The following is a 17,500-nucleotide window of genomic DNA, read 5'->3' on the forward strand; positions in this document are numbered from 1 at the left end:
TGAGTGATCAATACCCTCCTCCTCCTCCTATCTTTGAGTGATCAATACCCTCCCCTCCTCCTATCTTTGAGTGATCAATACCCTCCTCCTCCTATCTTTGAGTGATCAATACCCTCCTCCTCCTCATATCTTTGAGTGATCAATACCCTCCTCCTCCTCCTATCTTTAAGTGATCAATACCCTCCCCTCCTCCTATCTTTGAGTGATCAATACCCTCCTCCTCCTCCTATCTTTGAGTGATCAATACCCTCCCCCTCCTCCTATCTTTGAGTGATCAATACCCTCCTCCTCCTCCTCCTATCTTTGAGTGATCAATACCCTCCTCCTCCTCCTCCTATCTTTGAGTGATCAATACCCTCCCCCTCCTCCTATCTTTGAGTGATAAATACCCTCCTCCTATCTTTGAGTGATCAATACCCTCCTCCTCCTCCTATCTTTGAGTGATCAATACCCTCCTCCTCCTCCTATCTTTGAGTGATCAATACCCTCCCCTCCTCCTATCTTTGAGTGATCAATACCCTCCTCCTATCTTTGAGTGATCAATACCCTCCTCCTCCTCCTATCTTTGAGTGATCAATACCCTCCCCTCCTCCTATCTTTGAGTGATCAATACCCTCCTCCTCCTATCTTTGAGTGATCAATACCCTCCTCCTCCTCCTCCTATCTTTGAGTGATCAATACCCTCCACCTCCTCCTATCTTTGAGTGATCAATACCCTCCCCTCCTCCTATCTTTGAGTGATCAATACCCTCCTCCTCCTATCTTTGAGTGATCAATACCCTGCTCCTATCTTTGAGTGATCAATACACTCCTCCTCCTCCTATCTTTGAGTGATCAATACCCTCCCCCCTCCTCCTATCTTTGAGTGATCAATATCCTCCTCCTCCTATCTTTGAGTGATCAATACCCCCCCTCCTATCTTTGAGTGCTCAATACCCTCCTCCTCCTCCTATCTTTGAGTGATCAATACCCTCCTCCTCCTCCTATCTTTGAGTGATCAATACCCTCCTCCTCCTCCTATCTTTAAGTGATCAATACCTTCCCCCTCCTCCTATCTTTGAGTGATCAATACCCCTCCTCCTCCTCATATCTTTGAGTGATCAATACCCTCCCCTCCTCCTATCTTTGAGTGATCAATACCCTCCTCCTCCTCCTATCTTTGAGTGATCAATACCCTCCCCTCCTCCTATCTTTGAGTGATCAATACCCTCCTCCTATCTTTGAGTGATCAATACCCTCCTCCTCCTCCTATCTTTGAGTGATAAATACCTCCCCCTCCTCCTATCTTTGAGTGATCAATACCCCCCTCCTCCTATCTTTGAGTGATCAATACCCTCCTCCTCCTCCTATCTTTGAGTGATCAATACCCTCCCCTCCTCCTATCTTTGAGTGATCAATACCCTCCTCCTCCTATCTTTGAGTGATCACCCTCCTCCTCCTCCTCCTATCTTTGAGTGATCAATACCCTCCACCTCCTCCAATCTTTGAGTGATCAATACCCTCCCCTCCTCCTATCTTTGAGTGATCAATACCCTCCTCCTCCTCCTATCTTTGAGTGATCAATACCCCCTCCTCCTATCTTTGAGTGATCAATACACTCCTCCTCCTCCTATCTTTGAGTGATCAATATCCTCCTCCTCCTATCTTTGAGTGATCAATACCCTCCTCCTATCTTTGAGTGCTCAATACCCTCCCCTCCTCCTATCTTTGAGTGATCAATACCCTCCTCCTCCTCCTATCTTTGAGTGATCAATACCCTCCTCCTATCTTTGAGTGATCAATACCTCCTCCTCCTCCTCCTATCTTTGAGTAATCAATACCCTCCTCCTCCTATCTTTGAGTGATCAATACGCTCCTCCTCCTCCTATCTTTGAGTGATCAATACCCTCCTCCTATCTTTGAGTGATCAATACCCTGCTCCTCCTCCTATCTTTGAGTGATCAATACCCTCCTCCTCCTCCTCCTATCTTTGAGTGATCATTACCCTCCTCCTCCTCCTCCTATCTTTGAGTGATCAATACCCTCCTCCTCCTCCTATATTTGAGTGATCAATACCCTCCTCCTCCTCCTATCTTTGAGTGATCAATACCCTCCTCCTCCTATCTTTGAGTGATCAATACCCTCCTCCTCCTATCTTTGAGTGATCAATACCCTCCTCCTCCTCCTATCTTTGAGTGATCAATACCCTCCTCCTACCTTTGTGTGATCAATACCCTCCTCCTCCTCCTCCTCCTATCTTTGTGTGATCAATACCCTCCTCCTCCTCCTATCTTTGAGTGATCAATACCCTCCTCCTCCTATCTTTGAGTGATCAATACCCTCCTCCTCCTATCTTTGAGTGATCAATACCCTCCTCCTCCTCCTATCTTTGAGTGATCAATACCCTCCTCCTCCCATCAGTGTTAGTTAATAGCATCTATAGATCCATGTCTAGGGGTGATTCAGTGTGTGTGTGCTCTTCCATACTGAACTGACCCAGGGTCTGGCAGGTAACACTGCCTGCAGCATTGTGTCCCAGCTACAGTAGGAATGACTCTGAGAAGAACAGGACACAATAGAGTGTTGTTCAGGAAGACCACAAATATCATGTCTGTACTTGGGGAGATGGAGAGAAGGACCTGAAATACTGAGTCACGGTCAGTCTGTTCTGTTCTCTCCATGCGTCAACAACAAACCATGTTATCACATAAAACGTAGGTGTAAAATAATCCTCATTGTGCCCATCATTTTGACAACACTGCAGGTGATGGCATAACAGTCTGTTCGAGGAAATAAATCCAGGGACACTTTTTAATGGGCCAACAACAGGAGAGGAGAGAGAAGCAGTAGCTCAAGAGGAACTGCTCCTCCCTACCTTCAGGCTCTGCTCAAACTCAACACCCCATCTGCCACCTCTGGTCTCTAGGCCCTCCCACCCCTACGGGAGGGCTCTCCCTCCCTACCTTCAGGCTCTGCTCAAACTCAACACCCCAAACACTCTATCTGCCACCTCTGGTCTCTAGGCCCTCCCACCCCTACGGGAGGGCAGCTCTCCCTCCCTACCTTCAGGCTCTGCTCAAACTCAACACCCCAAACACTCTATCTGCCACCTCTGGTCTCTAGGCCCTCCCACCCCTACGGGAGGGCAGCTCTCCCTCCCTACCTTCAGGCTCTGCTCAAACTCAACACCCCGAACACTCTATCTGCCACCTCTGGTCTCTAGGCCCTCCCACCCCTACGGGAGGGCAGCTCTCCCTCCCTGCCTTCAGGCTCTGCTCAAACTCAACACCCCGAACACTCTATCTGCAACCTCTGGTCTCTAGGCCCTCCCACCCCTAAGGGAGGGCAGCTCCCACTCAACCCAGTCCAAGCTCTTCTCTGTCCTTCCTGGCACCCCAATGGTGGAACCAGCTTCCCCCTGAAGCGAGGACAGCAGAGTACCTGCCCATCTTCTGAAAACATCTGAAACCCGCCCTCTTCAAATAGTATCTTAAATAATCCTCCTTCTCACACTCCTTTCACTTGAGCCTCCCCACCCCTGACAGCTCGGACTCTCCTGACAGCTCTGACAGCTCTGACTCTTCTGACAGCTCTGACTCTACTGACAGCCCTGACTCTACTGACAGCTCGGACTCTACTGACAGCTCGGACTCTACTGACAGCCCGGACTCTACTGACAGCTCGGACTCTACTGACAGCCCGGACTCTCCTGACAGCTCGGACTCTACTGACAGCTCGGACTCTCCTGACAGCTCGGACTCTCCTGACAGCTCGGACTCTCCTGACAGCTCGGACTCTACTGACAGCCCGGACTCTACTGACAGCCCGGACTCTACTGACAGCTCGGACTCTTCTGACAGCTCGGACTCTACTGACAGCTCGGACTCTACTGACAGATCGGACTGTACTGACAGCTCGAACTCTACAGACAGCTCGGACTCCACTGACAGTTCGGACTCCACTGACAGCTCGGACTCCACTGACAGCTCGGACTCTACTGACAGCTCGGACTCCACTGACAGCTCGGACTCCACTGACAGCTCGGACTCTACTGACAGCTGGGACTCTACTGACAGCTGGGACTCTACTGACAGCTGGGACTCTACTGACAGCTGGGACTCTACTGACAGCTGGGACTCTACTGACAGCTGGGACTCTACTGACAGCTGGGACTCTACTGACAGCTGGGACTCTACTGACAGCTGGGACTCTACTGACAGCTGGGACTCTACTGACAGCTCAGACTCTACTGACAACTCGGACTCTACTGACAGCTACGTTATTGAGGGAAAATCTACTTTCTATGCCTGTGATATGTGGTTGTCTCACCAAGCTATCTGGAGATGAATGCACTAACTGTGATATGTGGTTGTCTCACCTAGCTATCTGGAGATGAATGCACTAACTGTGATATGTGGTTGTCTCACCTAGCTATCTGGAGATGAATGCACTAACTGTGATATGTGGTTGTCTCACCTAGCTATCTGGAGATGAATGCACTAACTGTGATATGTGGTTGTCTCACCTAGCTATCTGGAGATGAATGCACTAACTGTGATATGTGGTTGTCTCACCTAGCTATCTGGAGATGAATGCACTAACTGTGATATGTGGTTGTCTCACCTAGCTATCTGGAGATGAATGCACTAACTGTGATATGTGGTTGTCTCACCAAGCTATCTGGAGATGAATGCACTAACTGTAAGTGGCACTGGCTAAGAGTGTCTGCTATATTACTAACATGTCAATTTAAAATGAGTAGGAGAGAGTAGGATGAGATGAGAGGAGAGGAGGAAATAGGACAGAGAAAGAGAAGAAGTAGACAGGAAGAAAGGAGAAGAGAAGAGAGGAGAGCAGAGAAGAGAGGAAGAGAAGGGAGAAGAGGAGAACAGAGAAGAGGAAAGATGAGACGAGAGCATAGGAGAGAGGAGAAGAGAGGAGAAGAGAGCGGAAAAGAGCGGAAAAGAGGAGAGATGAGAAGAGAGGAGACGAGAGCATAGGAGAGAGGAGAAGAGAGGAGAAGAGAGAGGAGAATGGAGAAGAGTGCATAGGAAAGAGGAGACGAGAGGAGAAGAGAGGAGACGAGAGGATAGGAGAAGAGAGGAGAGGAGAAGAGAGGAGAAGAGAGGAGAGGAGACGAGAGGAGAAGAGAGGAGAGGAGACGAGAGGAGAAGAGAGGAGAGGAGACGAGAGGAGAGGAGAAGAGAGGAGACGAGAGGAGAAGAAAGGAGAGGAGAGGAGACGAGAGGAGACAAGAGGAGAAGAGAGGAGAGGAGAAGAGAGGAGAGGAGACGAGAAGAGAGCAGAGGAGACAAGAGGAGAAGAGAGGAGAGGAGACGAGAAGAGAGGAGAGGAGACGAGATGTGAGGAGAAGAGAGACGAGAGGAGAAGAGAGATATTACCAGTGTCTTGACTCCGTACTGTTTCTCCACTTTCTCTCTGAGCTGTTTGAAGCAGGCCTCCAGGCGGTCATGGAAAGGCCTCAGAGCCTCAGACACTTTCTCTCCATGGATACGAACTCCATCAGCTAAGTAAGGGATCTGGAAACACACAATGATCACAACGGTCATGTAAAGGGGTTTGAAGACACACACACACACACACACACACACACCACACACACACACACACACACACACACACACACACACACACACACACACACACACACACACACACACACACACACACACACATCAAGGGACCACAAGACAACAAAATGGACTTAAAACTCCATAACATTCCCCTCCTACTGGTGTCAGGTGGTATATTATACTCCATAACATTCCCCTCCTACTGGTGTCAGGTGGTATATTATACTCCATAACATTCCCCTCCTACTGGTGTCAGGTGGTATATTATACTCCATAACATTCCCCTCCTACTGGTGTCAGGTGGTATATTATACTCCATAACATTCCTCTCCTACTGGTGTCAGGTGGTATATTATACTCCATAACATTCCTACTCCTACTGGTGTCAGGTGGTATATTATACTCCATAACATTCATAACCTCCTACTGGTGTCAGGTGGTATATTATTATAACATTCCCCTCCTACTGGTGTCAGGTGGTATATTATACTCCATAACATTCCCCTCCTACTGGTGTCAGGTGGTATATTATACTCCATAACATTCCCCTCCTACTGGTGTCAGGTGGTATATTATATTATACTCCATAATTATATTAACATTCCCCTCCTACTGGTGTCAGGTGGTATATTATACTCCATAACATTCCCTCCTACTGGTGTCAGGTGGTATATTATAGTCCATAACATTCCCCTCCTACTGGTGTCAGGTGGTATATTATACTCCATAACATTCCCTCCTACTGGTGTCAGGTGGTATATTATACTCCATAACATTCCTCTCCTACTGGTGTCAGGTGGTATATTATACTCCATAACATTCCCTCCTACTGGTGTCAGGTGGTATATTATACTCCATAACATTCCTCTCCTACTGGTGTCAGGTGGTATATTATACTCCATAACATTCCCCTCCTACTGGTGTCAGGTGGTATATTATACTCCATAACATTACTCCCTCTCCTACTGGTGTCAGGTGGTATATTATACTCCATAACATTCCTCTCCTACTGGTGTCAGGTGGTATATTATACTCCATAACATTCCCCTCCTACTGGTGTCAGGTGGTATATTATACTCCATAACATTCCCTCCTACTGGTGTCAGGTGGTATATTATACTCCATAACATTCCCTCCTACTGGTGTCAGGTGGTATATTATACTCCATAACATTCCCCTCCTACTGGTGTCAGGTGGTATATTATACTCCATAACATTCCCTCCTACTGGTGTCAGGTGGTATATTATACTCCATAACATTCCCCTCCTACTGGTGTCAGGTGGTATATTATCCTACTGGTGTCAGGTGGTATATTATACTCCATAACATTCCCCTCCTACTGGTGTCAGGTGGTATATTATACTACTGGTGTCATAACATTCCCCTCCTACTGGTGTCAGGTGGTATATTATACTCCATAACATTCCCTCCTACTCCTACTGGTGTCAGGTGGTATATTATACTCCATAACATTCCTCCTACTGGTGTCAGGTGGTATATTATACTCCTACATAACATTCCTCTCCTACTGGTGTCAGGTGGTATATTATACTCCATAACATTCCCCTCCTACTGGTGTCAGGTGGTATATTATACTCCATAACATTCCCCTCCTACTGGTGTCAGGTGGTATATTATACTCCATAACATTCCCTCCTACTGGTGTCAGGTGGTATATTATACTCCATAACATTCCCTCCTACTGGTGTCAGGTGGTATATTATACTCCATAAATTTCCCCTCCTATCCATAACATTCCCCTCCTACTGGTGTCAGGTGGTATATTATAATCCATAACATTCCCCTCCTACTGGTGTCAGGTGGTATATTATAATCCATAACATTCCCCTCCTACTGGTGTCAGGTGGTATATTATATTATACTGGTGTCAGGTGGTATATTATAATCCATAACATTCCCCTCCTACTGGTGTCAGGTGGTATATTATATTATACTCCATAACATACTCCATAACCCCTCCTACTGGTGTCAGGTGGTATATTATACTCCATAACATTCCCCTCCTACTGGTGTCAGGTGGTATATTATACTCCATAACATTCCCCTCCTACTGGTGTCAGGTGGTATATTATACTCCATAACATTCCCTCCTACTGGTGTCAGGTGGTATATTATACTCCATAACATTCCCCTCCTACTGGTGTCAGGTGGTATATTATATCCATAACATTCCTCTCCTACTGGTGTCAGGTGGTATATTATTCCATAACATTCCCCCTCCTACTGGTGTCAGGTGGTATATTATTATACATTCCCCCTACTGGTGTCAGGTGGTATATTATACTCCATAACATTCCCCTCCTACTGGTGTCAGGTGGTATATTATACTCCATAACATTCCTCTCCTACTGGTGTCAGGTGGTATATTATACTCCATAACATTCCTCTCCTACTGGTGTCAGGTGGTATATTATACTCCATAACATTCCCCTCCTACTGGTGTCAGGTGGTATATTATACTCCATAACATTCCCCTCCTACTGGTGTCAGGTAGACACTGGGACTTACGTCCGAACTCACAGTAAGTCATGGTGTGTGTGTGTGTGGGAGTGTACTTGTTTGTGTGTGTGTGTGTGTGTGTGTGTCTTTAGAACCCACGCCCGCTGAGAAAGCCAAGGGAACATGGCCGTGTTCATTACAACCCCGGTAGAATGTAGAAGGCCTGGTTGCCATAGTCACCTCACCATGCTCCTACTCTCTAGACACACTGTGTGGTTTCTCTTCTGTTATCACACTGCTCCTTTACACGACACAGCAAAGCTTAGAGTACAGTGGACTGACACAGGACTGACACGGGACTGACACTGGACTGACACGGGACTGACACTGGACTGACACGGGACTGACACTGGACTGACACGGGACTGACACGGGACTGACACTGGACTGACACGAGACTGACACGGGACTGACACGGACTGACACGGACTGACGTGGGACTGACGGGACTGACACGGGACTGACGCGGGACTGACACTGGACTGACACGGGACTGACACGGGACTGACACGGGACTGATGCGGGACTGACACTGGACTGACAGGGACTGACACTGGACTGACGCGGGACTGACACTGGACTGACACGGGACTGACACGGGACTGACGCGGGACTGACGCGGGACTGACGCGGGACTGACGTGGGACTGACGTGGGACTGACACGGGACTGACACGGGACTGACACGGGACTGACACGGGACTGACACGGGACTGACACGGGACTGACACGGGACTGACACGGGACTGACACGGGACTGACACTGGACTGACACGGGACTGACACGGGACTGACACGGGACTGACACGGGACTGACACTGGACTGACACTGGACTGACACAGGACTGACACTGGACTGACACGGGACTGACACAGGACTGACACTGACTGACACGGGACTGACACGGGACTGACACGGGACTGACACGGGACTGACACAGGACTGACACTGGACTGACACTGGACTGACGCGGGACTGACACTGGACTGACACGGGACTGATAAGACTGACACGGGACTGACACTGGACTGACACGGGACTGACGTGGGACTGACACTGGACTGAACACTGGACTGACACGGGACTGACACGGGACTGACACGGGACTGACACTGGACTGACACTGGACTGACACAGGACTGACACTGGACTGACACGGGACTGACACAGGACTGACACTGGACTGACACGGGACTGACACGGGACTGACACGGGACTGACACAGGACTGACACTGGACTGACACTGGACTGACGGGACTGACACTGGACTGACACGGGACTGATAAGACTGACACGGGACTGACACTGGACTGACACGGGACTGACGTGGGACTGACACTGGACTGAACACTGGACTGACACAAGACTGACACGGGACTGACACTGGACTGAACACTGGACTGACACTGGACTGACACGGGACTGACACTGGACTGACACGGGACTGACACGGGACTGACACGGGACTGACACGGGACTGACACAGGACTGACACGGGACTGACACGGGACTGACACGGGACTGACGTGGGACTGACACTGGACTGACACGGGACTGACACGGGACTGACGCGGGACTGACACTGGACTGACACGGGACTGACACGGGACTGACACTGGACTGACACGGGACTGACACTGGACTGACACGGGACTGACACGGGACTGACACTGGACTGACACTGGACTGACACTGGACTGACACTGGACTGACACGGGACTGACACTGGACTGACACTGGACTGACACAAGACTTACACGGGACTGACACGGGACTGACACTGGACTGACACTGGACTGACACTGGACTGACACGGGACTGACACTGGACTGACACTGGACTGACACAAGACTGGCACGGGACTGACACAGGACTGACACTGGACTGACACGGGACTGACACGGGACTGACACGGGACTGACACAGGACTGACACTGGACTGACACTGGACTGACGCAAGGGACTGACACTGGACTGACACGGGACTGACACGGACTGACGTAGAATGGGACTGACACGGGACTGACACTGGACTGACACAGGACTGACACGGGACTGACACTGGACTGAACACTGGACTGACACGGGACTGACACGGGACTGACGTGGGACTGACGTGGGACTGACACTGGACTGACACTGGACTGACACGGGACTGACACGGGACTGACACTGGACTGACACGGGACTGACACGGGACTGACACGGGACTGGCACGGGACTGACACAGGACTGACACGGGACTGACACAAGACTTACACGGGACTGACACGGGACTGACGTGGGACTGACGTGGGACTGACACTGGACTGACACTGGACTGACACGGGACTGACACGGGACTGACACTGGACTGACACGGGACTGACACTGGACTGACACGGGACTGACACGGGACTGACACTGGACTGACACGGGACTGACACGGGACTGACACTGGACTGACACGGGACTGACACTGGACTGACGCGGGACTGACGCGGGACTGACACGGGACTGACACTGGACTGACACGGGACTGACACGGGACTGACACGGGACTGACACGGGACTGACACTGGACTGACACAGGACTGACACTGGACTGACACGGGACTGACACAGGACTGACACTGGACTGACACGGGACTGACACGGGACTGACACAGGACTGACACTGGACTGACACTGGACTGACGCGGGACTGACACTGGACTGACACGGGACTGATAAGACTGACACGGGACTGACACTGGACTGACACGGGACTGACGTGGGACTGACACTGGACTGAACACTGGACTGACACAAGACTGACACGGGACTGACACTGGACTGAACACTGGACTGACACTGGACTGACACGGGACTGACACTGGACTGACACAAGACTGACACGGGACTGACGTGGGACTGACACGGGACTGACACGGGACTGACACTGGACTGACACGGGACTGACACTGGACTGACACGGGACTGACACAGGACTGACACTGGACTGACACGGGACTGACACGGGACTGACACGGGACTGACACTGGACTGACACGGGACTGACACTGGACTGACGCGGGACTGACACTGGACTGACGCGGGACTGACGCGGGACTGACGCGGGACTGACACGGGACTGACACTGGACTGACACTGGACTGACACGGGACTGACACGGGACTGACACGGGACTGACACGGGACTGACACGGGACTGACACTGGACTGACACTGGACTGACACGGGACTGACACTGGACTGACACTGGACTGACACAGGACTGACACTGGACTGACACGGGACTGACACTGGACTGACACGGGACTGACACTGGACTGACACGGGACTGACACTGGACTGACGCGGGACTGACACTGGACTGACGCGGGACTGACGCGGGACTGACGGGACTGACACTGGACTGACACTGGACTGACACGGGACTGACACAGGACTGACACGGGACTGACACAGGACTGACACGGGACTGACAAGGGACTGACATGGGACTGACACTGGACTGACACAAGACTGACACAGGACTGACACAAGACTTACACGGGACTTACACGGGACTGACACGGGACTGACACGGGACTGACAAGGGACTGACATGGGACTGACACTGGACTGACACGGGACTGACACTGGACTGACACGGGACTGACACTGTACTGACACGGGACTGACAAGGGACTGACGCGGGACTGACGCGGGACTGACACGGGACTGACACTGGACTGACACTGGACTGACACGGGACTGACACTGGACTGACACTGGACTGACACAGGACTGACACTGGACTGACACGGGACTGACACGGGACTGACACGGGACTGACACTGGACTGACACGGGACTGACACTGACTGACGGGACTGACACTGGACTGACGGGACTGACGCGGGACTGACGGGACTGACACGGGACTGACACTGGACTGACACTGGACTGACACGGGACTGACACAGGACTGACACGGGACTGACACAGGACTGACACGGGACTGACACAGGACTGACACGGGACTGACACGGGACTGACACGGACTGACAAGGGACTGACATGGGACTGACACTGGACTGACACGGGACTGACACGGGACTGACACGGGACTGACACTGTACTGACACGGGACTGACACTGGACTGACACGGGACTGATAGACTGATAGAGAGTGTAAAAGCAGGCAGGCAGGTAGGAAGCTAGAGCCACGCACAATTGGCCCAGCGTCGTCCGGGTTAGCGGAGGGTTTGGCCGGAGTACGCCGTCATTGTAAAATAAGAATTTATTCCTAACTGACTAGCCTAGTTAAATGAATGAATTAATAAAAAGCCATGGGATTACATGTCTATAGTAATTGTCTGAGTATAGCCTTTATGATGCTATGAGAGAGCACATGCAAAGACACACATTTGTCAACATCACAACATGTGACCACCTAGTAATAACCCCGGTCAAGTGATTCAACCCACAACAACATGACACCATCTAACAGTGTCTAAAGAGCCACGTGCTGATAAACATGCACCTGTTAATTCACTTCCTGTTGGAAAACCGTTAAGGCTCCATGGATTGATGAGGAATTGAACAAACCTGCATGGTTGTAAGAATTTGTATTTTTTTTAAATGTTTATTTTACCTTTATTTAACTAGGCAAGTCAGTTAAGAACAAATTCTTATTTTCAATGACGGCCTGGGAACAGTGGGTTAACTGCCTGTTCAGGGGGCAGAGCGACAGATTTGTACCTTGTCAGCTCGGGGATTTGAACTTGCAACCTTCCGGTTACTAGTCCAACGCTCTAACCACTAGGCTACCCTGCCGGAAGTGGCTAATAAGTCTGGCTGTACATCTGACTGGCTGACTTACTGCACATGGAGAAATGATGTGACGAAACTCAACCCAGAAGAAGAAGAGACTGTATTAATGAAGCCAAGATCAATGATATAAAGAACGATGGAAAAAAACTTAGAACTTTAAATGACATTATGGTCAGAAAGACAAATTCAACCGCATCTTTTCAGCGAATCAGATGGCTTATTCATCACAAAGCCATTTGATGTTGCCAATTATTTTAATGATCACTTCATTGGCAACGTGGGAAAATGTAGGCAGGAAATGCCAACAACGAACAGCGAGCCTTCATATTCATGCATAAGAATTACAAATGATGAAAGAAAAGCTTTGCATATTTTAATGTTGTAAAGTTAGTGTGGGGGAGGTAGATTATTTTATTTATTGATCAATAATGACAAACCTCCTGACATTGCCATGATGGAAAGCTACTGAGGATGGTAGCTGACTCTATAGTCACTCCTATCTGTCATATCTTTAATCTGAGCCCAGAGGAAAGTCTTTGTCCTCAGGCCTGGAGGGAAGGCAAAGTCATTCCGCCACCCAAGAGTGGTACAGCTGCCTTTACTGGTTCGAAGAGCAAACTTAATCAGCTTGCTGCCAGCTCTTAGCAAACTGCTGAAAAAAATGGTGTTTAACCAAATTCAATGTTATTTCTTTCAAAATGAACAAGACTTAAAGCATGCTTATAGAGAAGAGCACTCAATGTGTATGGTACTGACACACATGACTGATGATTGGTTGAAAGAAATAGATCACGAGAAGAAGATTGTGGGACCTGTACTGTTAGATCTGGATGGCTCTGACTTAGAATACGTGGACAACTACAAATACCTGGGTGTCTGGTTAGACTGTAAACTCTCCTTCCAGACTCACATCAAACATCTCCGATTCAAAGTTAAATCTAGAATCGGCTTCCTATTTCGGCAACAAAGCATCCTTCACTCATGCTGCCAAACTTAACCCCGTAAAACTGACCATCCTACCGATCCTAGACTTCAGTGATGTCATTTACAAAATAGCCTCCAACACGCTACTCAGCAAATTGGATGCAGTCTATCACAGTGCCATCCGGTTTGTCACCAAAGCCCCATATTCTACCCACCATTGCGATCTGTACGCTCTCATTGGCTGGCCCTCACTACATATTCGTCACCAAACCCACTGGCTCCAGGTCATCTATGAGTCTCTGCTAGGTAAAGCCCCGCCTTATCTCAGCTCACTGGTCACCATAGCAGCAACCACTGTAGCACGCGCTCCAGCAGGTATATCTCACTGGTCACCCCCAAAGCCAATTCCTCACTTTGGCCGCCTTTCCTTCCAGTTCTCTGCTGCCAATGACTGGAACGAACTGCAGAAATCTCTGGAGTTGGGGACTCACATCTCCCTCACTAGCTTTAAGCACCAGCTGTCAGAGCAGCTCAGAGATCACTGCACCTGTACATAGCCTATCTGTAAACAGCCCATCTATCTACCTACCTCATCCCCATACTCATATTTATTTATTTTGCTCCTTTGCACCCCAGTATCTCTACTTGCACATTGATCTTCTGCACATCTACCATTCCAGTGTTTTAATTTCTATATTGTAATTACTTTGCCACCATGGCCTATTTATTGCCTTAACTCCCGTATCTCACCTAATTTGCACTCACTGTATATAGACTTTTTGTTTTCTTTTGTTCTACTGTATTATTGACTGTATGTTTTGTTTATTCCACGTGTAACTCTGTGTTGTTGTATGTGTCGAATTGCTATTCTTTATCTTGGCCAGGTAGCAGTTGCAAATGAGAACTTGTTCTCAACTTGCCTACCTGGTTAAATAAAGGTTAAATCAATTTAAAAAATATATGGTTTTCTAATGTGATGTAGTTTAGATGGTTTTCTATTGAGATGTAGTTTAGATGGTTTTCTATTGAGATGTAGTTTAGATGGTTTTCTATTGAGATGTAGTGAGATGTAGTTTAGATGGTTTTCTATTGAGATGTAGTGAGATGTAGTTTAGATGGTTTTCTATTGAGATGTAGTTTAGATGGTTTTCTATTGTGATGTAATTTAGATGGTTTTCTATTGAGATGTAGTTTAGATGGTTTTCTATTGTGATGTAGTTTAGATGGTGTTCTATTGAGATGTAGTTTAGATGGTGTTCTATTGAGATGTAGTTTAGATGGTTTTCTATTGTGATGTAGTTTAGATGGTTTTCTATTGAGATGTAGTTTAGATGGTTTTCTATTGTGATGTAGTTTAGATGGTTTTCTATTGAGATGTAGTTTAGATTATTTTCTATTGAGATGTAGTTTAGATGGTTTTCTATTGAGATGTAGTTTAGATGGTTTTCTATTGGGATGTAGTTTAGATGGTTTTCTATTGAGATGTAGTTTAGATGGTTTTCTATTGAGATGTAGTTTAGATGGTTTTCTATTGAGATGTAGTTTAGATGGTTTTCTATTGAGATGTAGTTTAGATGGTTTTCTATTGAGATGTAGTTTAGATGGTTTTCTATTGAGATGTAGTTTAGATGGTTTTCTATTGAGATGTAGTTTAGATGGTTTTCTATTGAGATGTAGTTTAGATGGTTTTCTATTGAGATGTAGTGAGATGTAGTTTAGATGGTTTTCTATTGAGATGTAGTTTAGATGGTTTTCTATTGAGATGTAGTTTAGATGGTTTTCTATTGTGATGTAGTTTAGATGGTTTTCTATTGGGATGTAGTTTAGATGGTTTTTCTATTGAGTTCTATTGAGGTGTAGTTTAGATGGTTTTCTATTGAGATGTAGTTTAGATGGTTTTCTATTGAGATGTAGTTTAGATGGTTTTCTATTGAGTTCTATTGAGATGTAGTTTAGATGGTTTTCTATTGAGATGTAGTTTAGATGGTTTTCTATTGAGATGTAGTTTAGATGGTTTTCTATTGAGATGTAGTTTAGATGGTTTTCTATTGAGATGTAGTTTAGATGGTTTTCTATTGAGATGTAGTTTAGATGGTTTTCTATTGAGATGTAGTTTAGATGGTTTTCTATTGAGATGTAGTTTAGATGGTTTTCTATTGAGATGTAGTTTAGATGGTGTTCTATTGAGATGTAGTTTAGATGGTTTTCTATTGAGATGTAGTTTAGATGGTTTTCTATTGAGATGTAGTTTAGATGGTTTTCTATTGAGATGTAGTTTAGATGGTTTTCTATTGAGATGGAGTTTAGATGTTTTTCTATTGTGATGTAGTTTAGATGGTTTTCTATTGAGATGTAGTGGTTAAATAAAGGTGAAATAAAAAAGAAATAACTAAAAATATGTCAGTGCTTTGATATTACTGACCATAACCTGTTGTTGAGAAAACCTGTGAGAAAACTTGTGTTAAACGGCTTTTCAACCTTCGGCCATACCATGGATTCAGAGCTATCTATCTAATAGAACTCAGAGGGTGTTCTTTAATGGAAGCTTCTCTAATTTCAAACATGTAAAGTGTGGTGTACCGCAGGGCAGCTCTCTAGGCCCTCTACTCTTTTCTATTTTTTAACAATGACCTGTCATTGGTGTCATGACTGTCTTGATCAGGTCAGGTTACAGGAGACCACAACCCTACAGATTATCTCTCAACCCCAACAGAGGAGAGATGTGTGGGTCTGAAGATGTGGGGGGTTTTATGGCCCCACGCCCCTTGTAAATCTCAGGCCACAGACACATTCCTTCGTCCCGTCACTATGGAGAACCAACCTCATTAAACATGAAATAAAGGGACTTTGGAGACTCTGGTAACAGATCGTGTTTGACTTTATAACAGACAGAGTCCCGACAGTCAATCATCTTGGAGAGTTAGTTTTTCTACAGCCAGGAGACTCTGGTAACAGATCGTGTTTGACTTTATAACAGACAGAGTCCCGACAGCCAATCATCTTGGAGAGTTAGTTTTTCTACAGCCAGGAGGCTCTGGTAACAGATCGTGTTTGACTTTATAACAGACAGAGTCCCGACAGCCAATCATCTTGGAGAGTTAGTTTTTCTACAGCCAGGAGACTCTGGTAACAGATCGTGTTTGACTTTATAACAGACAGAGTCCCGACAGCCAATCATCTTGGAGAGTTAGTTTTTCTACAGCCAGGAGGCTCTGGTAACAGATCGTGTTTGACTTTATAACAGACAGAGTCCCGACAGCCAATCATCTTGGAGAGTTAGTTTTTCTACAGCCAGGAGGCTCTGGTAACAGATCGTGTTTGACTTTATAACAGACAGAGTCCCGACAGCCAATCATCTTGGAGAGTTAGTTTTTCTACAGCCAGGAGGCTCTGGTAACAGATCGTGTTTGACTTTATAACAGACAGAGTCCCGACAGCCAATCATCTTGGAGAGTTAGTTTTTCTACAGCCAGGAGGCTCTGGTAACAGATCGTGTTTGACTTTATAACAGACAGAGTCCCGACAGCCAATCATCTTGGAGAGTTAGTTTTTCTACAGCCAGGAGACTCTGGTAACAGATCGTGTTTGACTTTATAACAGACAGAGTCCCGACAGCCAATCATCTTGGAGAGTTAGTTTTCTACAGCCAGGAGGCTCTGGTAACAGAGCGTGTTTGACTTTAT

General features: G+C 47.4%; 1 protein-coding gene across 1 annotated transcript in view; it reads right to left on the minus strand.

The window, feature by feature from the left end:
- The window catches only part of LOC127926487 (dedicator of cytokinesis protein 1-like), a 138,520-nt gene that overhangs the window by 28,448 nt on the left and 92,572 nt on the right, over positions 1-17,500 (minus strand). The window contains 1 exon segment of the mRNA XM_052511871.1: positions 5,382-5,519. Coding sequence (XP_052367831.1) covers positions 5,382-5,519 — 138 coding nt within the window.

This window comes from Oncorhynchus keta, unplaced genomic scaffold (assembly GCF_023373465.1).
Source record: "Oncorhynchus keta strain PuntledgeMale-10-30-2019 unplaced genomic scaffold, Oket_V2 Un_contig_763_pilon_pilon, whole genome shotgun sequence".
Classification (NCBI taxonomy): Eukaryota; Metazoa; Chordata; class Actinopteri; order Salmoniformes; family Salmonidae; genus Oncorhynchus; species Oncorhynchus keta.